The sequence below is a fragment of the Poecilia formosa genome, unplaced genomic scaffold, assembly GCF_000485575.1.
Source record: "Poecilia formosa unplaced genomic scaffold, Poecilia_formosa-5.1.2 Scaffold215, whole genome shotgun sequence".
Taxonomy (NCBI): Eukaryota; Metazoa; Chordata; class Actinopteri; order Cyprinodontiformes; family Poeciliidae; genus Poecilia; species Poecilia formosa.
Window position 1 is genome coordinate 176,209 of NW_006800154.1, and position 26,691 is coordinate 202,899.

General features: G+C 42.6%; 2 protein-coding genes across 6 annotated transcripts; one reads left to right on the forward strand and one right to left on the reverse strand.

Annotated features, from left to right (window-relative positions):
• Positions 1 to 57: 57 nt before the first annotated feature.
• Positions 58 to 11,533, forward strand: gpsm2 (G protein signaling modulator 2). 4 transcript variants are annotated; one of them, XM_007567921.2, is made up of 16 exons: positions 58 to 277; positions 980 to 1,018; positions 2,487 to 2,842; positions 5,529 to 5,750; positions 5,834 to 5,969; positions 6,110 to 6,249; positions 6,338 to 6,461; positions 6,558 to 6,673; positions 7,157 to 7,312; positions 7,391 to 7,499; positions 8,463 to 8,592; positions 9,420 to 9,496; positions 9,581 to 9,769; positions 9,855 to 10,014; positions 10,120 to 10,310; positions 10,542 to 11,533. In XM_007567921.2, the coding sequence occupies exons 3-16, from the start codon at positions 2,778 to 2,780 to the stop codon at positions 10,704 to 10,706; spliced, it is 1,980 nt and encodes a 659-aa protein (XP_007567983.1). In that variant the 5' UTR covers positions 58 to 277; positions 980 to 1,018; positions 2,487 to 2,777; the 3' UTR covers positions 10,707 to 11,533. The 4 variants fall into 4 exon arrangements, with proteins under 4 accessions (XP_007567983.1, XP_007567985.1, XP_016535073.1 ...); XM_007567923.2 differs by lacking the exon at positions 2,487 to 2,842 and having other exon boundaries at positions 59 to 277; XM_016679587.1 differs by lacking the exons at positions 58 to 277; positions 980 to 1,018 and having other exon boundaries at positions 2,380 to 2,842.
• Positions 10,753 to 25,579, reverse strand: wdr47a (WD repeat domain 47a). 2 transcript variants are annotated; one of them, XM_007567925.2, is made up of 17 exons: positions 25,348 to 25,579; positions 21,559 to 21,726; positions 21,163 to 21,246; positions 20,947 to 21,031; positions 20,466 to 20,597; positions 19,692 to 19,868; positions 19,082 to 19,593; positions 18,003 to 18,120; positions 16,347 to 16,528; positions 14,462 to 14,704; positions 14,308 to 14,368; positions 14,009 to 14,166; positions 13,500 to 13,669; positions 13,244 to 13,414; positions 13,005 to 13,136; positions 12,695 to 12,913; positions 10,753 to 12,605 (listed from the first exon to the last, which is right to left on the reverse strand). In XM_007567925.2, the coding sequence occupies exons 2-17, from the start codon at positions 21,714 to 21,716 to the stop codon at positions 12,463 to 12,465; spliced, it is 2,745 nt and encodes a 914-aa protein (XP_007567987.1). In that variant the 5' UTR covers positions 21,717 to 21,726; positions 25,348 to 25,579; the 3' UTR covers positions 10,753 to 12,462. The 2 variants fall into 2 exon arrangements, with proteins under 2 accessions (XP_007567987.1, XP_007567986.1); XM_007567924.2 differs by having other exon boundaries at positions 21,559 to 21,749.
• Positions 25,580 to 26,691: the final 1,112 nt, after the last annotated feature.

Sequence of the window (26,691 nt, forward strand, 5' to 3'; positions counted from 1 at the left end):
GTTGTTCGGGGCGTGGCTATCTTTGAATTCCACGTTCTGATTGGTTACTTCAAGAAAACATACAAGACTATCAGTATAGCTACAATGATATCTTTAAACTGGAGGTTTACCGAAGTTTTGGCAAAGTTATAGAATAATGTTGCAGTTGATTGTGTTCGTTACACTTTATTCCTTAAGATAAAGGCATTGGATTTTAAGCAGTTCGACGTTGTAATCTTGTGAGAAATTACAGAAAAGAACAAGAGAAGTCACCATTGTTCGAGCTGGAGCGTTTAACGTAAGTGTAGCGGCTAACGTGGCTAACCTGTAGCTGTAACGGGATGAGTGAACTAAATGCGATATTTGCCCACAAACTCAACTTTTACTTGACGTGAAGAGAGACAGAGCACTGCGCAGTGAAAGCTTGACGTTTACTATATGCTTCTAAGTCCAGAGAAATAACTTTGAATGATACTGGTATTTTTTTTTCCAGACGCATGCATGTTAGATAAAGCAAAGTTTAAAAGTTGAGTAGTTTGTACTTTGTAAATAAACCTGTATACCCGCTTTAAAAAATGACACCGCTGTTTTTTTTTTAATAACATATTTAAATACGTCATTCAATAGATTGTGTAGTGCTGCACAATCAAACCAAAGTAACTGAGTGACTGGTGGTTTGTGGGTATTGATTTATTGGAGTCATACAGCCACAAATGCTTGCAGCACTTTATTAGGAGAATATACAATATAGAAAATACTCTGAATTGTCAGCTGTCAATTGGTTAATGGTTACAGTTGAATGTTTGGTCAGTATGAAATGTTTCATGGCAGATGGCTCTTTTTAGTACATAAAAAAAGTTTGGTACATCACACGCTACAGGGGGCCAAATCCTGTGTTATTTTAGCTCTGGGGATAAAAGTTCAAAATCCTGTGGAGGAGGGGAGGATGTAAAGGTTTGTTAGATGCTAATGTTAATCGTGGTCTTATTTTTCCTTCCAGGCTTTCCAGATTTTCTGTCCCTGTGTGGAAGAATTACCGGTCAGTATCCTTGAACTAGCTGAGTTATTTCTGTCTTTTGTTTTGATGCAGGCGTAGGCTCACAGTGTAATAGCGGTGTACCCATATTTAGATTTTGGTTGTCCGAGGCAGTAATTTTAGTGCTTTGAGGCCCAAAGAAAATAGGCCACAACTATCTCAACTACCATGTTTTCAGAATGTAATGACATCTGTCTCATGTCTTTAAAAAGACTTAGTCCTTATCTCCCATAAGGCCATTATTATTAGAGCTTTTCCCCCTCCGTTTTATGAACATTTACTCTGGTGTTATTTGTTCTGGTTAAAGCAAAGTTAAAAGAGCAAGAAAGAAACACACCCAGTTGGCACATAAATACAGCCGAGGTTGGATCATCCAATGACAGGCACTTCTAATAATGTGTGGGAGCATGTTCTGCATAATCCTGAGAATTAACTCCTGTTATGACCATTCATATAGCGGCAGGAGTAACAGGATGACCAAACTGATCATTTGGACGCCACTCATAGCCAAGGAGTCTTGTAGCTGGAATTATAACGAAAGTTGGTCCTTGTAAAGGATTTATGGGGTCGAATACTAATGCAGACCACGCTTTTTAAGATTTATATTTTAGAATAATAACATGTAAGCTATGTGTAGCTTTTCTTTCACTTCAGACCTGCGCAATCTGTCAGTTAAAATAAAAATACTTTACAGTTTATTTCAACAGAAAGTTCAATGGTTTAAAAACTTTAGCAGGCTGCTGGAGAAGAAATTAAATATCTCATTTGTTTAGCAGCTTCTTAATACCTAAACCTGAAAATTAAGCCCATTTAGTAAATAACCAGTCTGCTCCATTTCCCGTTGTGTGTGTTTGCAGTGTGTGTGTGTGTGTGTGTGTGTGTGTGTGCAGAGGGGTGGGGCACTATGGTTTAAACCGGTGGGGAAGCATTTGATGGTGGCTTATATGATCTCATGGAGAAGTTAGGTAATAGCTGGTTTGGTTCTTTACTTTATGCAGTGACTCTTTGGATCTTCTCTTCTTCTGTGGTGGATAACTTTTTGGGTTTGAATGTTTTGCTTTTTACAGTTTTCCATGCAACAGGTTCCTAGACGCTCTTTTTTTTTAACCTTTTTTTTTTTGACACTGCATTGGTATTTTTTCCTCCATTCTGCTTGCAAGCAGTGCATGCTGAGACATTTGCAGCTTTGTCACCTTGGCGCAACTTTAGAGCTCTCTCTCTCACACACACACACGCACACACACACACACACACACTCGCACGCACGCAGTCCAAGCTTGGATGAACTGAGTCACTGTCTTTTAGACTGACAGCTCGGCTTGAACTGGCCCCATCCTTGTTTTTATCCCGCCCCGCTCTCTCTCCCTTCCTGCCTGCCCCACTTGTGCACGCTGCTGTTTGGTTGGTGTTGCCATGGAAGCGCATAGCCAGAAAGAGGCTTCACATACAGCATCTTGTGTTCTCTTCACAGAGAGGCAGTGACGCAAAACACACAATATACGAAAGCAGCTGTGTGGGACTCGCTCTCAGGACTCTTCGGCTCTAGCACTCATGATTTGCACTCAGCAGAGCGATAGTTGCAGATTTTGTCACAGTTGGTGACTTTTTCCCAACTATTTTTGACCTCGACTTTTTTGTTTTTTGTTTTTTTTTTGTTTGTTTGTATTGCTTTACTTTTTTTTTCTCTGACTTGTTTCATTTTTTAATCGCAACCATTTTTTCGGGAACGAAGCTTGGATTTTCCCTCATATTATGCACTACGATGGATACCGGCGGTTCAGTGGTTAGCATGCGAACTGAGGAGCAGCCCTTTCATGTCCGCTACAGGTAGGAAATTTACGTCTCTTACCTAAAGTTCAGTCAGTGTTGGAATGTGGCTGCGTTTTAGGTTATTTGTAGAAAACTTCTTTAACCACACAGATCTGCCTTGTAACTTGCTGACGATGTGCTACTGTTTACAATGTAAGAATAGAAGCTAAAGTTGAATTTGAGCTTGGAAAACCTGTCTGCGACCTTGACACAAACCACATGAGCTTCTCAAACAAACCCGCTGTCCCTGCGAACTCAGGTAAATGGCTCCTGCGGCAGGTGTGTCCTGCTCCTGCCTGGTGTAAATATTTTAAAAGCCCTGAAACATTTATCCCAGCTTGCTTTGTGTGTGCCCACATGTGTGTCCAGTTTGTCTGGACAAGGGGACACCTACGCCCAGCCGTCATTTTGGGGGTGGGTGGGCTGACTTCTCCAAAACCGGACGGTTAACGTCAATTAATTGATTCCATCAGACCACGGAGCTTGATTAGTCTGACAGCTCTAATCAAGCTACTTAGCGTTCTCCAGCTCCATAATCTGTCAACTGCATACTTGACAGACGTAATCTCAGGTGACCAGGTCGCCGGGTGACAGAACACGCCGAGGAAAGACGGGCAGATTAGCCGAGAAAGTGCTGATGGAGCGAGTTCCTCGCGGCCGTGCAGTGGAAGTTAATGCTGTGACAACATCCCAGGCGTCTCCTTGAACTTTTTTTTTTCCTGGGCTCGGATATCTCCATGACGTCAGATGGCTAATGCGTTTGATCTTACCTCTTATTTTTAACTTTTTTTTATGTAAATGAGCAATAAACATGTTTTTTTTTTTTTTAATCAAGTGTTTTTGATGAAAGCCGGTCGGTAGATCAAGGGCAAAGAAGGTTGTCGATGCTTCAGAAAAAGACAAGGAGCTGCTGTGTGGAAGTGCCGTTTCCTTCCAAGGGGAAATCCTCAGCAGATGCCACTCAGGTGTTCCATGTGCTGCTGCTGCTGTTGTTGCTGTAAGGCACGGAAAGCCGGCAGGTAGGCTGCCGTTTGCCACAGCTGTAGAGTCTAATGGTGTAATGCGTAGGGTTAGTTGTAAACAAAGCCATTCTCCTCTCATTTAAGGATTAAGACTGCTGAGCTGAGCTTTGACTGTTCAGGATATCGTCTTTGCTTTTGTTGCCAAATTATAGCCTGTCTGACGGTGAGAGAAGTTACTGTGATTGGCGATCTGCGTCAGCACAGAGGAACATTGCAGCTCGTATAAAAGCCATAACGTCGTCTGAGGATCCCAGTCCTTGGTCTGTTTTTTTATTTTATTTTATTTAATTTTGTTTCCTTTGTGGTTTTTAAGTAACGACTGGGTGTGCTCAAGAGGGGGGAAAAACTTCTACTACACAAGCTGGATGGATTTCAAAAACCTAATCTTTTCCCAACAACAAAAATATTATTGTTGGGAAAACAATGTAACTAGTTTTGTCTTAGTTGCTTTAGCCAGCAATCACCAAGTTGCATATAAGAATGTATGTCCATTGTTTTTCTTTCTATGGATGAAAAAAAAAACATTCAGTATTTTTAAAAATCCAAAATAATGACTGATTCAGGTCACAGCACATATTCATTCTTTCTTAATGATGGAATAAATTGTGATCTGGTCTTTTTGATGACCACTCTTTGAAATCCTTAACCCACTTACCTAATTCATCAGGTTATTTCTGGTTTGGAAGATTAATTTGAGTCCAAGCTTTCATCTCCTGACTGCTTGATTCGATATTTTTCCATATATTTTTTTTCCCCTTGCGACGCCATTTATTCTGTGAATCAGACCACAGGACATGTTTTCAAAAATGTAGTTCTACATGTGTTGCTGTTTTCAACCCATGGCGATTCAGGTCTCATTTCTCTGTGAGGACGCTCGCTTACCAGCTTCAGCCATCAGCTTCACAGGGTCTTTTGCTTTTGTTCTGTTTGATTTGCACATTTTGCACCAAAACACATTGATCTCTGGAAAACGGATTCCATCGAAGCGGTCTGATAGTTGGACAACTTTTTACATAGTTGTGAACATTTAGCCTTCATGGATTAGATAAGTTTGTATCCAAGGATGAACCGGGACTTGTGGAGGTCCGCTTTTCTCTTCCTGATATCTTGGCTGATTTCTTTTACAAATCCTTGACAATGTGACCTCGGCTCTATCCCGTAGTAATCCTACATATGTAAACTTATGAGTTTGAAGAAAGTAACGAAACATTCTCTCGTCATTCCAACATTTAGTCAGTAAAAATAATTCTGCTGTTCTTTGACTTTTTGTTCCTATTTCAGAAAAATTTCCAGATTTTGAGTTTTTGCTGTGAGAGAAACTGTTTTTCTGGGGTGCCGTCCGAACGGATGCGAGACCCACCATAATAAACAAGCTCCATTTGGAGCCATTGTTTTCTGTAGATGGAAGGAAGCGGCTCTGAAAAACTCCCTGATGAAAAGCCCTTTGCTTTGAACGAATGTTTCCCTGCTGTGCGGAGAAGCTGACAGTTCGATGTTGGAGTTTAGCCACAAAAGTCCTGCTTTTTCTTTTTCCGTACAGCCAATACTTTTTTTTTTTTTATGAGATTCTACTGAGTTAAATCTCTTTACATATTTTCATTTTAAGGCTAGACCAGATTACACAGACATTGGAGAGTTTTTTTTTATTTTTTATATATATATATTTTTGTCACCTTCTGTAGAATGGAGGTGTCCTGCCTGGAGCTGGCGTTGGAGGGGGAGCGGCTCTGTAAGGTGGGCGACTACAGAGCGGGCGTCTCCTTTTTCGAAGCCGCAATCCAGTTGGGCACAGCGGACCTGCAGGTGCTCAGCGCCATCTACAGCCAGCTGGGTAACGCCTACTTCCATCTGCACGACTACGCCAAGGCTCTGGAGTTCCACCGACACGATCTCACCCTGACAAGGTTTTGACGCACTTTCGACAGGACGCCATCTACCCTTTAAATATGCACTTTTATTTATTGACCTGAAGTTGCGCGTCTCCTAGAACCATTGGCGATCTGCTTGGAGAAGCTAAAGCCAGCGGAAACCTCGGCAACACGTTGAAAGTGCTGGGTCGGTTCGACGAGGCTGTGGTTTGCTGTCAGAGGCACTTGGACATAGCGAGGGACATAAATGACAAGGTGAGAAACCCGTTCAAACCCGTCATTACGACCCGTCGCAGTCAAATATTTTAGAGTTCCTGCTCTGGCTTTGGAAGAAATTGCGTGCCTCACCCTGGGCATGTTTCCCACCCTGGGCATGTTTCCTTGGCTCTCGTCAGATCGGGCAGGCGCGAGCGCTCTACAATTTTGGCAACGTGTACCACGCCAAAGGCAAAAGTATTTGTTGGAGCGGGGCTGAGCCTGGAGATTTCCCAGAAGAAGTCATGACGGCGTTGAAGAAAGCAGCCGAGTTCTACGAGTAAGGACTCAAGAGTCACAGTTCCACGTATTTCAGCAACACAGTCCACTTATCTAAACTGAAGAACTTGTTTGTTGTGAATCTTCAGAGCGAACCTGGCGATAGTGAAGGAGCTCGGGGATCGGGCTGCTCAGGGTCGAACTTATGGTAACCTCGGCAACACGCACTACCTGCTGGGAAACTTTGGCAAAGCTGTGGCCTCTCATGAACAGGTGGGAGGGGAAACTCTGACGACCCTCTCTCCCTCTCAATTTATGTTTTATCGTGAGCATTGATGGTGACTGAAATACTTTCTGCTGTGCTTTCAGCGTCTGCTGATAGCGAAGGAGTTTGGCGATCGATCAGCAGAACGGCGGGCTTACTGTAACCTGGGAAACGCTTTCATCTTTCTGGGGGAGTTTGAAGTGGCAGCTGAGCATTACAAGTAAGCCCCGTCCCGTACACGCATGTAAAACATACAAGCATTATCACTATAACTAAAACTAGAGGAGACGTGGCTCAAAAGTGAAAATGCACAACGCACTTCTCAGATTTTTATTTACTGGAGAAATGAGTAAAAATCTGATTTATCTATGAATCTTTTCCTTCCACTACTCTGTGTGTAAAATTGAGTGTAAAGATGTAAATCAAAGTTCTACTTAAGTGTCGCAGCAATGCTACAAAACGTCCCTCGCCGTGAACACGATGGGTCACAATCAGCCTCTGTTTTTCCTGTTCTGTCCAAGCTGCTCTAAGCTTTTCTCTGTGAATGAAACGGCATTCACGTCTAAAACGAGGACGTCTCCTCCGTATGCGGCGATATGCATTGTTCCTCAACCGATGCTTCCCCGAAGATTTAGAGCTTTTGATGTTGAAAGGAACCGTAAAACGACCTCATGCTGAAGCTCCTTGCCCTTTCGTTTGCCAGGAGGTCGCTGCAGCTGGCGAGGCAGCTGAAGGACCGAGCCGTGGAGGCGCAGGCCTGCTACAGCCTGGGCAACACCTACACACTACTGCAGGACTATGAGAGAGCCATAGACTACCACCTGAAACACCTCATCATAGCTCAGGACCTCAACGACCGGTACGAACACACTGTGTGTGCCTTGTCTTGGTCTGTAAATAGATTTATGCGCTCACTTTTATTTGATCTTTTTTGTAGGATTGGCGAGGGTCGAGCATGCTGGAGTCTTGGAAATGCCCACACTGCACTGGGGAACCACGACCAGGCCATGCACTTCGCTGAGAAGCATCTTGAGATCTGCAAAGAGGTGCTTCACAGAACCGAAGCAGAGGAACAGACAGGGCTTCTGCACGTTTCAATGGTCTTCATGTTAAGTTTAGGCCGCAAAGCAGCAGTAGGTAACGTTTATATATAAAAAAAGAAACTACCAATCTGAGCCAGGAGGAGGGTTTTAGCGCTGTTAATCACCCTTGTGTATGCTGTTGCTCACAACTTCCCCTTTGCTCTCTGCTACACCACAGCTCTTTTTTTAGAGTGGAGCTTCCCCTGAATGCTCAGGCTAGTTAGCATATACCGATGATAGCGGATAAATGGTTTTCCTGCTACGGTAAGCTATGCTAATGTTTTTCCACCATTAACATAGCTGCAGCGCATACATCAACATGATCAACAGTGCTAAGACCCTCCTCCTGGCCCTGATTGGTTGTTTCTGACCATGCTGTGAACTCCTGAAGATGGCGGTAGGACAATAGGAAGTAGGTTTTCACAGATCATCAGTCTCCTGTCATGACATCGTAACAGTTGTAATATGTGAAAAATTTCTATAAAACTGTTACAAACTGCAGCTTTAAAAAGTTGTAAACAACCTGCATTTTTTCCATAATAGGTCATTCATTTAATTGACGCTTTCAATTTGCACATCTGTTCATTTCTTCAATTTATTTTTATTTCATTTTCACAATAGGCAGGATTATGTTTTAGTAAGAAATTAATTATTTAGGTAATTGAAATAAGTAATAAATTTTTCTCCACTTGCTCATTTGGTGTAAAAACGTGTAATATTTTGCTTGACCGAAGGGATTTTCTATAGTTAGAGGTTGTTTCAAGTAACTGTAGTGAAGCTGCGCTTTAAGAAGAAAATCACTGAACTTGAAAATAAAAAAACAAACTTCAAACTTGCAGAAACCCTGAAGAGAGCCGTTTGATTTTTATTTTGCAACATTTGACCCTCACTGGGCTCACCCGGCCGGTGTTTTCTGCTTCCTTCCAGACTGGAGACAGGAGCGGGGAGCTGACCGCTCGTATGAACGTCTCGGATCTCCAGACGGTTTTGGGTCTGAGCTACAGCACAAACAACTCCACGCTGTCGGAAAACAAGGAGATAGACTACAACCTGCATGGTAACCCCCCCTCCAAAAAAAAAAAAATCACAGTTCTCCGTTTCTTAAAGGGACAGTGTAGGAGTTCAAAGTTCATAAGCGGTAAATAGCCAACCTGCAGCTGGTTCCGTTTAGTTTCAGGCCAGACGAGTTGATCCCAGAAGCTGAAGCTGACATTTGTCTGAGATGAGCTAACGTTTTTGCAGGAGCCTTTTAAAGGATGTCGGCTCTGCCTCAAGCTTTTACTCGCTTTGAAGTTTATAATCGTCTACGTGAGAAATAGAGGTGCTGAGCGCTCTCCCCGCATGAAACGTGGACTGAGAACAGAGCGCTTAAAGTGCTTTCAGCCTGAGTAACTGAAAACACTTTTCAGTTAACAGGAAGGCGGTATAAAATACAACAAATTAGCATTCATCTAGCTTTATGTTTATGCCTTCCACGCCAGGTTGCTTCTGTGCTGTGACTAGAACCTTTGCACATGTCTCACACAGGAAGATCGTTAATAACTCACTGTCTCCAACCTATATTTCATGAGTAATTAAATAGTAAATTCAAATGAAACCTGCAGCCTACATGTCTGAATAGCATTTGCATAAACCGCTGTGACGATTTTTTTGAGAGGGGATCCGTTTTAAGAAGGTAGAAGTTCATTTTGGTCTCAGACTAGCTGCTGGCTTCAGCATCTAGTACCAACTAAGCTGGATTTATATTCGGTAAAAATGCTAGGAGAGTCACCTGCTGCAGGTAAGATATTTACTGCTATGTTTACAGAATCTCGATCAGAAGATCCTGGACTGTCCATCGAGGTCATTTTCTGTTTTCGTTCATGTTACGTTGACGTTTCGCAGGGGCAAAGCCCAGGATGAGCAGACGACATAGCATGGAGAACCTAGAGCTGGTGAAGCTCACACCGGACAAGATGAATGTGAGAGAAATACGATTGGCTACGAGTTTTTGCTTCCGTCAGCTACATTTCAATGTTGCTAATCAGTTTAGTTGTGTTTTGAAGGGTCAGAAGTGGAGCAGCGACATCCTGACCAAGCAGTCCAAACCGTCACTGGCCAAGAGCTCCTCCAAGCTGTTTTTTGTCAGCCGCCTGCGGGGGAAGAAGTACAAGATCGGGGGCTCCACCAAGGTCCTCCAGGACACCAGCAACACCTTGGACACAAGTCAGACGTCCACACAGGGACCACAGAAAGTACGCAGCACAGGATTCGTTTCATCATCATCAAACCCAATCAGTTCTTTTCTGTTTGTAACTTCTTGTTTTCTTTGCAAACCAGCGACTCTCTCCTGAAATGCTCGGAGATGAAGGCTTCTTTGACCTCCTGAGCCGTTTCCAGAGCAACCGCATGGATGACCAGCGCTGCTCCGTTCAGGACAGAGGCAGCAGGTTGTCGTTAAACAGCGGGCCGGATTCGCCCCCCAGAACCATCAGGAAATGTGGGTCAATGTAGTCGGTGAAGACCAAAATTTAGAAAATCCTCAGTGATGCTTCATGTTTATTCATCCTTTTTTGTTTGTTTGTTGTTTTTTTTTAATCTGCAGCCGTTTCAGAGTCTGTGAACTTAGCAGGATCGTCTGGCAGACGGCTGGAGGAATCGGCGGCCGCTGGGGGAAGCCTGCCAGGTCTGAGACTAAACCAGAGCAGCAACCAGGCCGTGTTGAACCACCTGATGGCCAACGCTGACAACGCCGAGCCTGATGAGGATTTCTTTGACATGCTCGTCAAATGCCAGGTGATTATTTAGATCTCAAAGTTCATTCTGGGCTTTTATTTTTACTCAAAGTTCTGGCTTACCACAAAGTCTAAAGTGCTGAAGTGTTAAGTCACTCCGGAAATGGAGACATCAGAATGAACTCTCCTGGATTTTTATTTTTAACGGCCATTGATTACCATGACATCGTCGCTTGATTGGCCAGCAGACGTGCCTCCCCAAACTTAAAATGTCAAACTTCTGCTCCCCCAGGGTTCCCGCTTGGACGACCAGCGTTGCGCCCCTCCCCCGCCCCCGGTCCGAGGACCGACCGTCCCCGACGAGGACTTCTTCAGCCTCATCATGCGCTCTCAGGCCAAACGAATGGACGAGCAACGCGTCACGTTGCCTTCTGCAGCCAGATCCAGCTCAGACTAAACCAAGCACTAAAAAGGGACAAAAAAAAAATCTTTTTTTTTTTTTTAATCTCACGAAGTTGTGAACTACGACATGACTAACTCAAAGTACAACTCTTGTCTCATTACATTTGTCCTTTTGGACGAAACAAAGCACTGTAAACATTGTACAGAATAAGGAAGAAATCTCAACTTGTTTCGCACAGCTTGCACACCAACAATTTCAGCAGGAGCTTTATGGACTCCTTTTTTTTTGTTTTTTCGAATGGCTCTTTATGAATGAATTTCATTTCATCTTGGTGTATTTTTCAATACACAACTGCAGTTATGTTTGTATTTATTGTACCTTTTTACATTTCTGTTTACTGCTGTCTCTGAATAACCTTCTGAAGATCACATTGGTGAATGAATTTGTATGAAAACAGAGGCTTGTATATATGGGTAGTTTCCAAATACTTTCAAATAAAAATTTAAAAAATCTAATAAGAAAAAAAAAAAAAAGATGAATCTTTGCTATTTTGTATGAAATGTTTGAGTTAAGAAATAAAAACATCACCGTAGAAGTCCTGTTATTTATTTGTAAAAGACACTTTATTGAATGTACCGGTAACTTGACCTCAAGCTTCAGTTCATTTAAGTTACTTTTAAAAACAAGAATTAGGCTCAATTTAAGAGCCACTAGCATTTCAAAAACAAATAACTGTACATACATAAACACTGAAATAAATAAATCTATGTTTGTTAGTTTGGCCTCATCTCAGAAAACAATATACTCTAGAATAACAAAAAACTTAAATATGCATTTTTAAGTAAATCTGACTGCTACAAGACGATGTTAATGAAAAAAAATATATATATAAAAACAATGCATATGCCCCAAATAAAGTTTTCTAATAAATATTAAAAGCACCCGCACTTCCATCCAGATGTCATTGTGCATATGGTTGGACCAAGACTGACACCTACTGTTAATACACCACAACAGCAGCAGCAGACAAACCTAAGCTCACCACTGAGGGAAAAAAAAACAAAACAGAATGATAGGATGTGCAACCGATATCTGAATACTGTACATCTCCTCGATGCTGAAATATTAAAAAGGTCCTTCGTTGCAAGCAAGCCACTGCAAGACATAAAAACAACACACCGATTCCAAATCAAACCAACTTGGCAGCTAATTTACACATTCTGGGCCGCGGCAACGCGTTGGGTACATCGATGGTGGCGACAACCTCAGACAGTACGACAATATCTGCAGAACCAGATGCGAGGAGCTTGCGGCTGACGGAAATATTACGTTACATCGGTTTTTCTCTACCTCAACGATAGCAGCGTTACGGCAGCTGTTGGGAAACGATACGCAGGAGAAGGAATGTACAAATTCTTTACAGTGAATTCTATAAATGAACGTAGCATTGTTTTAGTTATGGAGACTGAGAAGGCACCATCAGGGACAAAAACTCGAATCTCGTTAAACCCCAACAACTCCTCGGTGAAAAGGACATGCAGAAGGAAACGTGTGTGTGTGTGTGTGTGTTTGCGCAGAGTGAAAAATTGACTCACATGGGTTCAGGAATCGAAAGGAGAACAAACCAATATTTTAACCCTTAGGATGATAAGGAACATGCAGCATGTGCTTCGGATGTTTATCCATTTGGTTCACGAGTCGAAAGGAAAGGTTGATTTAGCAGTTTGTGTGAGCACGCAGCAGGGATGTGACTATTCATAAAGGAAGGGAAGCATCGTTTTAGTGCACGTCTTCTACGTCTAGTTTCATGTTAGGGGTTGTGTCTCCACAAAGTGACGGTGCGGTCGGCGGACGATGAGAGGAAGGACAGGTCCTGCGTGTGCCAGCGACACTGAATCACCTTGTCGCTGTGCTCTCCCACCACAGTCTGGGGCAGCTGCTTGGTCAGGTCACCTAGAAACGCAACACAGAGACGTTCAACTTCGCTTCCCCCCCCCACACTGAACCGACAGAATGCGTCCGCTCCATCTCTACAGACGCACCTTGAAGGTTGGTGACCATGACCTTTGTGTCGTAGGAACCGGTGAGCAGGTAGTGCGCTCCGGGGGAAAATCTGACCGATCGGACGTCGCTCGTGTGGGGCCGGTACACCTGGACGATCCGTCCTCCTCTGATGTCGTACAGCATGCAGGCGCTGTCTTCCTGTCCTGTTGCTAGGAGACGGCCACTCGGATCGACCGCCACAGAGGCGACAGGACTGCCTGTTCAGCGAAGAAGACGTGAAATCCAGTTGATACTTTTGAATCTTTCCTCCACGAAGCACCAGTTTGCACCAAAGTGACAAACGCAGACCTGAGCCGTGGAAAGCAGTTCCCACAACTCTCACGCAGCTGGGCACCCTGAGGTCCCAGAAGCGCACCGTCTTATCCTGGGAGCCCGACGCAATCATCCAGCCTCCCCAGGTGTACAGAGACAAAATGTGACCTGCACAGATCAAACAAAACAATAATCACAGTCCCTTTGCTTTGCGACTCCACACCTTTGTGATTAAGCTGATGCGGAGAGGTGCAGAGGTAAGTCCCTTGGGGCACCTGTGTGTCCACTGAGCGCGTGCAGCCCTTGCCCCCTCTGGCAGTCGGTAGTGTAGATGTTGCAGTCTCCGGCTCCGGCGCTGATCAGGATGGCCCCTCCACTTTCTGGCCCCTCCATGAAGGCCAGGTCTCTGATGGTGCCGTCATGCATGCTGAACTCCAAGTCCGGCCCTGGATAAACAGAGACACGCGAATCAGAGTTTGATCAAACAAAGTTGACTCTAGCTGTAGCGTAACGTCGGGGAGAGCTCTTGACCTGTGGCGTTGCACGTCTCTGCGCTGAACGGCAGGACTTTGACATATTTGTCGTTGGAGCCTGTGGCCAGCAGCTGACCGCAGTGACTCCAGGCCACGCAGTAGATGGAGCCTTTGTGGTGTTTGTTCCTCTTGAAGCGAACAACCGGCTGCTTCGTTGGACTGGACACACTACAGAGCAGAGAGCAGCAATGAGAAACTGTTAAAAATTATGAATATATATATATTTTTTTATTAAACAGCTTTTTCCCTAAGTTTAAATCTAAAACCATCAACTCAGTTAATTTTATGCCACTCCTACAATAACCCATCAGGTTCCATTTCAAAATTACAGGCAGCATTTTTAAACAATATCCCCCCATGTCAGAATTTTAGTCCCAATTAAATTATATGTGTAAAACATGAAAGAGCACAGATGAAGTCGGCTTGTGAGTAAAAGGTCATTTCACAGCATTGTGCGCATCTGGAGGAACTTCCAGATCCGCTCCGTTTCAAAGTGCGGTGTGCTACCTCGAGTTGAGTTTTTCTGGATAGGCGCACACTCGCAGTGTTTTGGAGTTGGATCCCACGGCGTAGAGAGCGCCAGACGGGTGAAAGGCAACAGCTCGGACGGCCTGAGTGTCCTCCAAACTGTGCACTGGTACAAACAGGTCATTTGTTTTATCGCCCTGAAAAAAAACCCCAGCAACATCTCAGGTTAAATAATTAAACACTTTATGGCACTGGGGGGTAACAACCCCAGCAGCAGTGGCTTCCTGTAGGTGTTACTATTTTATTTTTTGCTGAGAGTGTTTCTGGTGCATCCCCACCTCTTTGCTCCGGGTTAAAGAGCCAGGCGAGTCGCTCGGTTGACCTTTCGGTTTCTGTCCACTGTCAAAAAAACAAAAAAAAAAACACCACCACCTCAGAAACACTCATTAAACGAAGGCGTGCGAGTGGGAAAGCTAATTAAATCCCACCAACCCTGAGAGCACAGGGGACTCATTTGGAGGCGGGACGACCCGGCCCCCTACGCTGCGCTGCGGGGTGCTGCTCACCACCCCTCCCCCGCAGCTCCGGTTCTGCTCCGGGGTCACAGATGGCGGGTTGTTGTTGTCCTCGGAGGCGGGCGTGTTCTCGTTCCCGTTGCAGTGCTGGGTCAGAGATTTCACCTCGTCTCCCAGGTTCTCCATTCCCACATTGAGCTCCTCCAGCTTCTGAATGGACCTGCAAGAGCAAAGGCACATCGCAGCTTGTTCTTCTCACAGCACATTTATTTCAGTTTTACTTTTGTTTTTGGAAATAAGGGGGAGGTTTATTTAATTTTTACTTTGTTGTACAGGCTGACACGGCAGCAATATCAAGTAAAAACAAGGAATAAGAAGAGAAAAGAATAAAGGATTTTATTATAAGCACCGTCATCCCTCTGAATAATGTAGAAGTCAGCAGGGACTGGGAGATTTATGGTAGCTGGAGGACCGTGAGGATGACTAAATCAAAAAGCTTTTGTCCTGCTGAGAGAATAATAATAAAAAAAAGTATACATTTTTCTTTCTTCTTTTTAAATAATTGTGTTTCTGTAAATCTGCTGGAGTCGGATTACCTTCAAGTCTCTGCATGTGAAAATATAGTTGCTATTAAGCAGGATTTTAACACTTAAAGTGAGAGTCCCAGGTGGTGCAGCAGCTCGGGGGCAGATGGTGCCGCGCAGCCTGGAGGGGGCTGCGCCACGTGAGGGGCGGCCTCGTGGGACCCATTATTTTCAAGACCTTAACGCGTCAACTTTATGCTTTCTGACAGCTGCGCCCCTTTTGTTGGACAAACACCATACAAAAATTAACACGGCTTCGAACAAGAGCGCCGACGTCTTTCCCTGCTCCTTTACAAACTGTAGTCGTTTCGTAACGAATACATAGTTGCTGTGAACAGGAAGCAAAGAAATGCACGTTTTTTTTTTTTTTGTTTTGTTTTTTTTAATTCTACAAAAACAATTCAAATCTGAAATAAATTGTTTTTGTTTGTGGTCAGCCCCTCTGAATCGACCATTTGCTGCAAGCCTTCAGGGGTCCAGTCCATGTCTCTACCAGCTTTATACTTCTAGAAACAAAAGTGTTTATCATGTTTTTGTTGCAAACTGTCTCGACTGGATTTCATTGCAGAGATTACCTGGAAATGTCCAGCATATGAAAGTGATTTGCTGTACTCCATAATTCTAGTATAAGTCTGGTTGCGTGTTCATGCTGGAAGGTGAACCTTTAACCCCAGGCTCATGTTTTTCGCAGCTTCTCATGCTTTTCTTCCAAGATTGTCCTGTTTATCGTTTTAATTCAAACTAGCTTCCCCATCACTGCTGAAGAAAAAAATTCAACCCCACAGCATGATGCTCCCTCCGCCATGTTATCACATGCTCATACCATATTTTTTCCTCTCTTTGTATTTTATTGTCATCAAATGCTACCTGATTTAACAGGGACAACAAAATATAAATAAAAATGGCTTAGTCGCATCTTGCTACTTCATAAAAGACGTGACGACTATAAAATTAAAGGTGCTCTCTTGTCTGTGATGATTCACCAGGACGCACCTACAGTGTAAATACACTAGTGTCCAATCAATGAGACAAATACACAATTTTCAACTGAATTATAATTTTCTAATTAAATTATGACAATCATCATTTATGAAGGGGATATGAACGTTGTCCTTGAAAATAGACGCTTTTATAGAGAGAAACATTTAAATCAACATGAACAAATATGTTACAGATCTACATTTTGACAATGATATCAAGACGTTACCACATATGTCATGTGAAATACGTAATTCTCATGTAAAATACAAGAAGCTGAAGGTCCTGCTGTGTCCGTACCTGTTCAGGAACTTCTCGGTGAGGCTGTGCTGCATGTCGCTGGGCGGAGGGTCCTGCTGCACGCCTCCCTCCAGCAGCATCTGCTGGTACATCTGCCTCTGCTGCTGTTTCTGCTCCAGGTGCTGCTGCACACGCAGCCGCTGCCGGTAAAACTCCTCGTACTTCTCGGTCGACTCCCGTAGCTGAGGACAGAGCACATAAGAAATGCAATTATTCATTTTAAAAGCATGTAAAGGCATAATGAATGGATTTGATTTGACCAGGAATGACTGTTTTAAAGAGATGGAAATAAATTCCTGCTGTTATTTTGTTCAAGGAAACGGAGAACAACTAAGGTTTTTCTTTAGAGACTGAACCATTTAACAAACACTTCTGATTTATTTCATTGTATCAATGTTTTAGTCGCCGTCTGATGTGTTGATTTAATTAAACAGGGATCCAACACAGATTTTACAACCCTCTGGACGTTTAAGAAAAAAAAACAAAAAAACCTAGTGAATTATTATATTAGTGAATTATCTCCACTAATAATGAAACGATAAAACTAAGATTAGGTCTATTTTCAAGATGTGTCAATAAAAGCACAGCTCATGACCTTTGACACCTGTATTCTGTTTGTAAAAAAAAAAAACTGAAGTTGTGACAATGATATTAAGAAACAGATAAATCATTGTAAAAACATATTTAGACTTACATTTTTAGTGTTCTAGATAGTCTAACAAAACATTTTTCTGAACTCAATTTTCTTTCCCCCCCCCCCTTTTTTTTAAAGCAAATCTCATACTTTCCCACACATCCCACATTTAAAGAAAAACTAGAGCATTTTCTAGCTCAATCTGGACCTCTCAAAGACGCTTTGTGAACTCTTCACCTCTCCCGTCGGCTCAGGTATGAAGGGGAGGGAAGAGGGTGAGACGGAGAGCTGAGGACAGGTCACTTCCCCGCTCTGTCGTCTGCTTCCTGCCCCGATGAGCCGATGGGAACAGACTGGATGAATGTTTGGGGAGAGGCCAGAGCCTGGCTTTGAGCCAGACGTGGGAAAGAGGCACAGAGGAAAAACAAGGAGGAGAAAGCCGGGATGTGAAAAAGATCTCAGAGGCTCGTACTCGGGTCTCTGCGTGTGAATCTTTGTTTGACACTGACAGTTACGTTTTAGTTTTATATAAACTTACAATAAATGACTTAACTGAAGATAAAGGGAAACACAAAGGGGCCCAAAATAGGTACAATGAAGCAAACAAACATAATTCCCCATTTAAAGCCGACACAAGGGCTTAGATGACCCATTTTATGTAGCTCAGCCACTGAGTCGCTGATCCCTACTGACATGCAGCCTCATTACGCTCATTATTTACTAGCTAAACAGGTTGAAACACTTCGTTGATTTTTCGTCAAAGTCTAAAATATTCCATCTTTGAGACACAGACAAGTTACTACCAGATGTGATAGTAATCTTTTTGTTGATTTGGTCAGTTTTCACACAGTTTCGTAGCAAATAGATGCATCCTCATTATGCTGGATGAACTTCCCTCTTCGTCGGCGTCAGAGACGCTAACGTAGATCGATTCAGATTAATCAGAACCGACAGCGTCACTGCGGGCAGAACTCATCCATGGAATAAGTAAAAACAAATTATTCGGCAGGACAAACGTTCACCTCATTCCTATCAGCAGATTCAGCCGTCGGCGCGTCCTCGCCCGGAGCAGAGTCGGGCCGCGCGTTCGGAGCCGCACCAGAGCTCAACATCTTATCTACGGGTGTGTCGGTTCTGGATCTGCACACGCAAAAAAAGACCGCAGCGTTAGAACGTCTGCTAAAACCCGGAATCACCGGTTTAGTAAATCCCCAAATAATCACAACAAAAATGCTTTTTTTTCCCCCTGACAGATATTTGTAGGGATCAATGGCTCTGGCAGCGAAATATTTAGCAAATTTAGAGACGTAGCAATATATGTAATCGCAAAAAACAGCTTGAACTGAAATAAGTATTCAGTAAATATCATGCATTTAAGCTGTGTATGCTAATAATAGATTTTAGTGATGCTTGTTTAATGCAGCATGAAAATGGTTGATTAAGTCATTAAACTGCATGTCTTGTGTTTGCCATGATCCCAAAACAGAAACACATCAACACTGTTGAGATAAATATTTTTAGATCCTGTCACTGTGGCAACACTTGCCAACAATATCACATATTTTTACACTTTCATGAAACCCTGTTTTTGTACAGATCTTCAACTTTCTAACACTAAAAGCCTATGAATTCTGAATTTAGCCAATTGTGATTTTGCTTTAGGAAGTATAAACATTATTGTTGGTTTCCTTTTGGTTCCTAGTAGAGAAATCATCTAAATGTCGAAGAACACAGATTTCCCCATGTGGAAAAACGACAAGCCTTTAACAACTCTTAGCATAGGAGCATTGTCATTATAATGCAGAGTCAACGCATTTAAAAGTCGAAGTCTATTTTATTTGTCCAGGTTTGTCGTTTCATCTTTCACTGAAGCTGCTGACAGCTTTTCTGCTTCCTCTCATTTCCTTTTTAAACGTCCGTCTCTTGCTGACGAGAGCTTACTTAAAGTCTTCTTGATTTAATAACTTCCAATCAATTATTTTCTAGCTACGGTGTGTTCACTGGCTGGAAAAAGACTGGATTTTTAGTTTCTGTCTGGCACATCACAGATCACGGCCGTTCTGGCCTAAAATCGTCAGATTCTGATAACCAGGTTTCTTACGTTTCGGGCGATTCCTCGAAGATGCTGTGGCAGTCGGAGCTTTCCATCATCAGACTCCTGCTCAGGTTCTGTCCTCCCACTCCTGGATAGTGGAAGTTTGCAAAGGAGTGAGACATGGGAGAGACCCCTTTCCCTGGCACAATCTCCCCACCACTCGCCCTCTTATCCTGGCCCGACAAGCCGTAGGACAACCCGTCCAGGGCTGGGTTCAAGGACCGGGTCATGTAGGTGTCTGCGGACTGAGGGCGCCGAAGCGGAGAGGAAGGGTACGGGGAGAGTTTGCTGATGAGCGGGGTGAGCAGGTCGGCGTAGCCGGTCTTAGCCGGCTTGACCAGGCGGTCGACGTGGATGTTGAGCTGCTTCTGTTCGAAGGCGCAGGTGAAAACGCTGTGGGAGAGGTTCTGCATCCAGGAGAGCAGCGACAGGTCCAGATCGTCGCAGCCGTTACCGCACAGCATGTCGACACCCAGAAGGACCTCGCTCTCCGTTATCTCCTCGCCTGTTGCCTTGCTCTGCACATGACAAAAAAAAAAAAAAGCCTGAATGTTAATGATTGTAAACAGAATTATGCCAACAACTCAGTCCAGCGTACATCTTCAGTAGTTCCCACCTGGCAGAACTCCACACAGCATTCGTACAGGACTCCTTTGAGAAGCAGCTGAAAGAGGCGATCCCCGCTGGCCTTAAAGCCGGCTTCACTCAGCTTCCTGTCTGCGGGAATAAACTCGGCCACCATGTTGCAGGCCTCCTCAAAACACTGCACTCTGGCTGTGCTGGGATTCCAGTCCTGAGGGGAGGAAAAAAAAAAAAAAAAAGGTATTTTAGTCCAAAGAAACAAGTTCAAAGGTAATTTATTCACAATACATAACAAACAAGATGTAGCTGTAACATTTTGTAAGTCTTAATCTGTAGAAATACGAGTGTCTTCCCACCAGCCCTACTAGTTCCTCTTTAGCTGAACTCTGGTTCATTTTCCCAGAAAGTCCAGTTCATTTGGGGAGGAGCGAATGAGCAACTGAACTCTGATGTGGACCAAAAAAGCTAAATCTGGTCCACTTAAAAACCTGGGTCTCAGTTCAGTTCAAGTGAACTCTGGTGTTGTTTGAATGCAAATGTGAATGCAGAGTGGACCGGAGTCTGCTCCAAAAGCAGGAAGCAAACTATACCGCAAGGCATTCTGGGTGAAAACAACCAAAACAAAAGAGCGAGTCTTGCTGTAGTGAAAAAATGCCTCTCAGTCTTTGGCCAAAAAAACCAAAATGAGGAATCCTACAACCACTAAAATTTACATTTTTGTTTGGATTTCACTCTTGTTGCAACTTTGGACCTCAACCAAACCGAGTCTAGTGGACCACCGGGTGTGAAAACAGCCTAAAACTCCCACCTTGAACTCAGCGTGGTTTGTGAGGCGAGGCAGCGTTAGCAGCAGACACAGTTTGCTGTAGTCATCTTTGGACGGGCAGAACTCTTCCAGAGCGTGGAGGCACTTCACCGCTTCCTGCATGGTGAACTCCATCTAGCAACAAGAAACACGCGCTACTCAGCAGCAAGACCAAAGCAACAAACACATGACACCACACGTTTTGGCATCACTTTAGATTTAAATCTGGGAGCTGTCAGCAGTTTTATTGCAAATATTTATCCTTGTAACAACCGAGAGAAAAAAAAAACTTGCAAACCGTTAGTAAATGGAAACCTTTTGATATTTAGAGGGTTTTGTTATAAATGTACAAACTTGTATTTTTTTTTTTCCTATAAGAGATTATGCAACTTCAATAAAAGATTATTTTACACATCCTTACCAGCAGTGCCAGTAAGTGTGGAAGGTTCTTTAAATTGTAATCTGGCTCCAGATTTGGACTTACATGCTGTGGCTCGTCCTCAGCGGACATGGCGTTATTCACACACAGAGCCTCCAGAAACTTCTGCTTCAGGATGATGTAACGAAACCTGAGGAGAATGTTTCCGCATTTTATATTCACATGACAAAGATGTATAATAACTGTACACAACTTCATCAAACCCAACCCAAAATATCAAAAAGGGTCAAACTGGAGACATTAAAAACCTGACTGGCTCACCTTTTCCTGTCAAACTTGTCCATGCACTCAAGAGGCTGAATGAACTGCAGGACTTCATCCCACTGGCCATCAAGGATCAGCTGCCTGAAACAAAACCAAACAGTTTCCCCATTTTTAGCTCTGTTGTGGAAAGAAAATCTGCAGAAAATAACTTCTTTTTTTTTTTGACATTCATCTCTATAAACTTATATTTCTCAAGGAAAGTTTTAAAAAGACCAAATTAGGCAAAAGAGAAACGACTCACACTAGAAGGGAATTTTCTCAAAAATGTATTCAACAGTAAGACATGTTGGCAGATGTCCAGTTTGATGCAGGTCTCCAGTGCAACACAGTGCTGAATGTAGCAGATGGAGTCAGAAACGTTGGACATACACAACCGGTGTGGAGCTGATTTACCTGAGGAACAACATGTCGTCTGAGTAGAGGCCATTGATGACGCCGCTCTCCTTTTCCAGAGCGAGCATGCTGATGTGCAGCTTCCTGGAGTGGAGGAAGTCCAGGATCACCTTGATGATCTCCACCTCCTTCACATTTATGGTTTCTTCAGCCGTCATGGTGATCACGCTGGAGGGACAGGAGCAGGGAAGCTAAACACAAAAGACCAGGGAAGCAGCCAACATCTCAGCTGTGTGATATATATATATATATATATGTGTGTTTAGAACTTGAAGAAGTTAGGCAAAACAACAGCCTGACTGCAGCAGGCCAGGGGAAAACAAGTTAGGAAGAGAAAAGTGACTCATTAAAACTGCATTATATTCATTAACTTTTATCAAGACAACCATCTGTCTTCTGCCACTTTAGCTCTCTGTTGAGAACATCTTATAAGTTAAGCATCATTATGTAAGCGTGCACAGTCAGCCAGACCTAAACACCATCACACGTCACTGTAAAGGTTTAAATAAATGTGCAGTAGTTTTTCCATTTGAAAAAGTGACTAAATGTGCAGTAAAGTCAGCTAGTTTTTTAGACGTCATCTCCATTTTAGGAGCAATGGCCTCGTCAAGGGAACAGTTTACAGTAAGCCATTTAACAAAAAAGGACAAAAAACGATAATATAAAATAAAACCTGCTGTCTTAGAGTAAAGTCTCCAAATGGAGACGACTGGCACAATGCAAGCTGGAGATGGTTTAATGAGTTGCAAACTGTGATGTCAGGCAGATAAATGAGTAAATAAAATAAAATTTGTAAGCAAATCTGATCAGAATCATTGTAGGAAACAACATGTTTTTATCTGGTGGTGCAATACTGTGAACAGTCAGTTGCCTCACATACAAATAAAGATAATTATAGTAATTCCAAAATGTAGTTTTGAATTTAAAAAATAATTTTAAAAAAATCAGACATTAAGGGGAATAAAAAGGATCCAAACTCACCAGGCCATATGAAAAAAATTGCTCTATGTGAAGAGTTGCTTTTTGAGATCTAACCCTACTTCCTGTTTTCAGACTGGTTCTACTTAAAAATGTCTAGATTCTGCAGGTCAAGCAGTAATCAAGCCTGGATTACTGTTTGACTATGAGAGCAAAAGTAAACCAAAAGATGTGGTTACTCCTACTTAATGATTTAACAAGCAGGTAAATTAAATTTTCATACGGAGCCGGTTTGGGTTGAACGGCTAATTGTTCATGAATAAATCCTCATCATGTGTTAGGATCAAATTGTTGTGGGTTTTGGTATTCATTTGTGTTACATTTGTTTTATAGTACCTAGATTTGTTTGATGATATGAAACATGCAAGACGGACGAAAATGCAAAAATAAAAGAAACATGGAAGGAGTTAATACTTTTTCACAACATCATACCTAATATATATATATATATATATATATATATATAAAACTGTTGTCTTTTGTTACTCAAACCAGACAAAGCAAAATGTGTTTCATTGAGATTCTGAACCCAGAACTGGCAAGATGGCGGCTCCTGACGCAGCAACAAATCAACACGTCTAACACACATCTAAACATCTCTAGATTTAAAACAACCACACAATCTGTTATTTACAAGGTATTTTTCTGCTCAGCTTGTTATTTACATACTGATCTGACATTTTTTTGTGGATGGATGATGGGTTTTAACCACACTGATTATTACTTCATAGGCCATTGTATCTTTATGCAGCCATAAATTAAACTAAACAAAATAAATACTGCCACTCTGAACTTCAACCACAGCAAAATCCCAATAAAAATATTTGCACTTAGACACAGTTCATCCTTTAAATGCCCACAGAGCTGAGGATCATTTCATCTTATAATTGTGTTTTTCCATTTGGAAAACAGAGGCTGTAATTATGCCAATTTGTCAAGCTGCTTTAAGAGTAGCGGTGGTTTTAATTGATCAAATGTACTGAGATCGTGCTTCATTTGTAACAAGATGATCTAATTTTAGTTACCGTTTTTACAGTTTACTCATCAACTTCTACACAGTGACCACAAATAAAAGAAATGAGCCTACATGCCTAAATTTGGCACATTTACAAGACGAACTGAGGAAATCGTGCTGATTAGTGTTCATTCAAGTCAAGTTTTCAAGTCAAAGAACAAGATAAAAGATAGTTGAGCTGAGCAGAACAATAGCAGTGACACATGTTGAGTGGTTGAATGCGAGTAAAAGTCCGTATTTAGAGTACCTTGGGACGGGATTCACATCCTTTCAGCTTTCCAGCTTGTCACATTAAAACCTACATGCATCTTATTGGGACTTAATGTCAAAAACAACACAAAGTAATGCATAATTGTAAGGAGAAAGGAAACTGAAGTTCTTTGATCATAAGAGATGGATGGGATCAAAAACTTGTTAGACGCTCATGTCACTGTCGACCAGGTCGAAGTTCACCGCCCAGGTTTAAATCAAAACATATCCATGTGTTAGAATGGTCCAGTCAAAGTCCTGGCCTACAATTAGGGGCAGGTTGATTTTCTTAATTTTGAGAGACTGCCTGACGTTTACATATGTGAGACCAAACTTACCTCTACCTCTTTATATTTAAGAGCACTACCATATGTGAAATTGAAACAAGTTAGTATTGTTTCACAAGTACTGTCCAACGTTTTTTATGAAATCAGATTGGAACATTGAAGTTGTATTTCTGACCTTATAAGACCTGACAGTTATGAAAAACAAACCCACACAAACAAAAACAAAAAAAGACTTTTTAAAAAGCAGGTCAAGCATTTTATAGATCAGTGATTGGAAATAAAACTGCAATCATTACTCAACCAATAACTGAGAATAAGTGGCAACATCTTTACTCCGTTGCAAAACATAAAATGGGTTAAATGTTTCACTCATGATATGCGCAAAGCTGGCAGAGGTCGACACCAAAAAACCTTAAGAGGCATCATTTCACAAAAACGTAGAACTAATGTATGTACACCTCATATTTTTATTTGACTCATCCAACATAAAAAAAAAAATATGGAAACATGTAGTGGAAGCCCTTCGCCAAAGCCCTGAGTGAAATAAAAAACAAACATAACATGACTGAATCTGTGTGCTCATCAGAAGTTTTCCAACCTGTATCAAAGAGCGGCACAGCTTTATTTCAAGGTGCTCTAGACGGCTAAGCAGGCTGTCCTGATTTGTGATTCAGGTAAATTAGCTTTATGGAAATGAACTGGCACTCGTGTTGGTGCCATTTCCCTTCATGGGATCATCATCCTGAACAGACAGAGTGTTGGACTTAAGTGTTGCTTATTCTGGATGTAAACCAAGATACTTGTTGCCACATACAATTTTAAGGAGTCAAACCATAAAAATCTCTATGACACAGCATACAATAATGTTGTTTTGATTAAAAGGAACAATGTGTGTGAGCTGTCATTAAAGAACAAGCTCCTGTCAGAAAGCCTGGACCCAATGAAACAAGAGCCAACAGTTCTGCTAAGCTAGCCAATGGTTAGCCAATAACAAGCATTAAGCCACAGAGTCAAACAGCATAAGAAGCTTAAGTTGCTTGTTAGCTCTATACGGGCCCTGAATTTAGCCGCAGGATTAGAGCAGAACCATCAAATGGCTAGTTACTGTCAGGGCTCATACAAAGCTGACTAATTTAACCAGCGGTAGGAGGGGAGCTAGCCAGGGCCGAGGAGGGGAGAGGCATCATCCGCTAGTTAGCTGGCCGGGCGGGCGGGGTGACAGCTCCAAGCACCAGCAACACGAAAAACAATAACACTCACCAGCGTCTAAAAATACATGGAATAAAAACGCCGGTGTGTCTCCCCGCTGTTCACAGGCGGTGTCACGGTGACCCCGTCAGCAGTTCTCGTGTTGCTCCTCCGTGTCTGTCTCCCTTCCTCTAGCTGGATGTTTCTCCGCCGCTGCGCTCACTGACTGCGGTCTCTGGAGCCGCCCTGCCCAGCCCGCTGCCTGCCTTCTGCTGCCTGTAGAGCACCGCCTCCATCCATCCTCCGCACACACCAACCTCATGCACAGTTATGGGGTGTTTCTGTGAGCAGGGAACAGTGGCGGAGCTAGACTTTTATCGCTGGGGGGGGCAAGGCTATCTGTAAGGGGTCCACTGACTATGACAATGAAAATACAGTAAGGGTACTTTCATTCACATACTATATATAAATAAAGACTCATGAAATGAGATTTGCTCATGTAATTTGCAGTTTATTATCAATGCATGCCACACAAAGCGTAAGTGGACATTAAACTCTAAATGACACCATTGTGATAAGACCAGACTTACAATGAGAATGCAGTGTCACACAGTTCACAATTACAATATCTCAAAAAAAGAAGGTTGTATGTTATGTCATTTAATAGATGCTACATGTGCATTTTATTTTCAAACTTAATGCAGCTATGACCAAATGTACTGACTCCTAAACTATCATTGGTACAAGTCAGTGTTGTAGTACTCCAGATCGGTCTTGGTCTCGAGATCATTTTTTGATGGTCTCGGTCTTGTCTCGGGCGCCGAGGAATCAGCATTTTATTTCAAGACCAGTCGAGACCGCAACTGTGAAAATATCACTAAACGCAGTGGTGGGAAGTAAACTTGTACAGTAACGAAGTAACGAAGTACAAATACTTTGTTACTGTACTTGAGTACAATTTTTGTGTAACTGTACTTTATTTAAGTAGATTTAATAATGGATACTTTCTACTTTTACTCCACTACATTTTACAGTAAGTATCTGTACTTTCTACTTCACTTCTACAAAACTGTTACTCGTTACATCCAAGTCGCGTTGCTCTTTTTGTCCGTTAAAATATGAAGTTCAGGGACTTAAGGTGGCGCCGTAAAATCCGAGCAATACCGTGACTTAGTGTCTGTTGTCACCCATCGCCTCCACCTTTACTCGCACGCGGATCTCCAGACATGCGCAGTGGTTTCCTCTGAGCTGGAGAAGATATAATAGCGCTGCATAAACCATTAGATATGGCAACATGTAAAATAAGCAGCACTTCGCTTTCACAGACGGTGGGGACTTCGTCCAACTTTTAGCGGAAGGAAAGCTTAAAGAAAGGTAAGCTATGTGGACGTGATGCTAGCAGCGCTAGCTGTACTG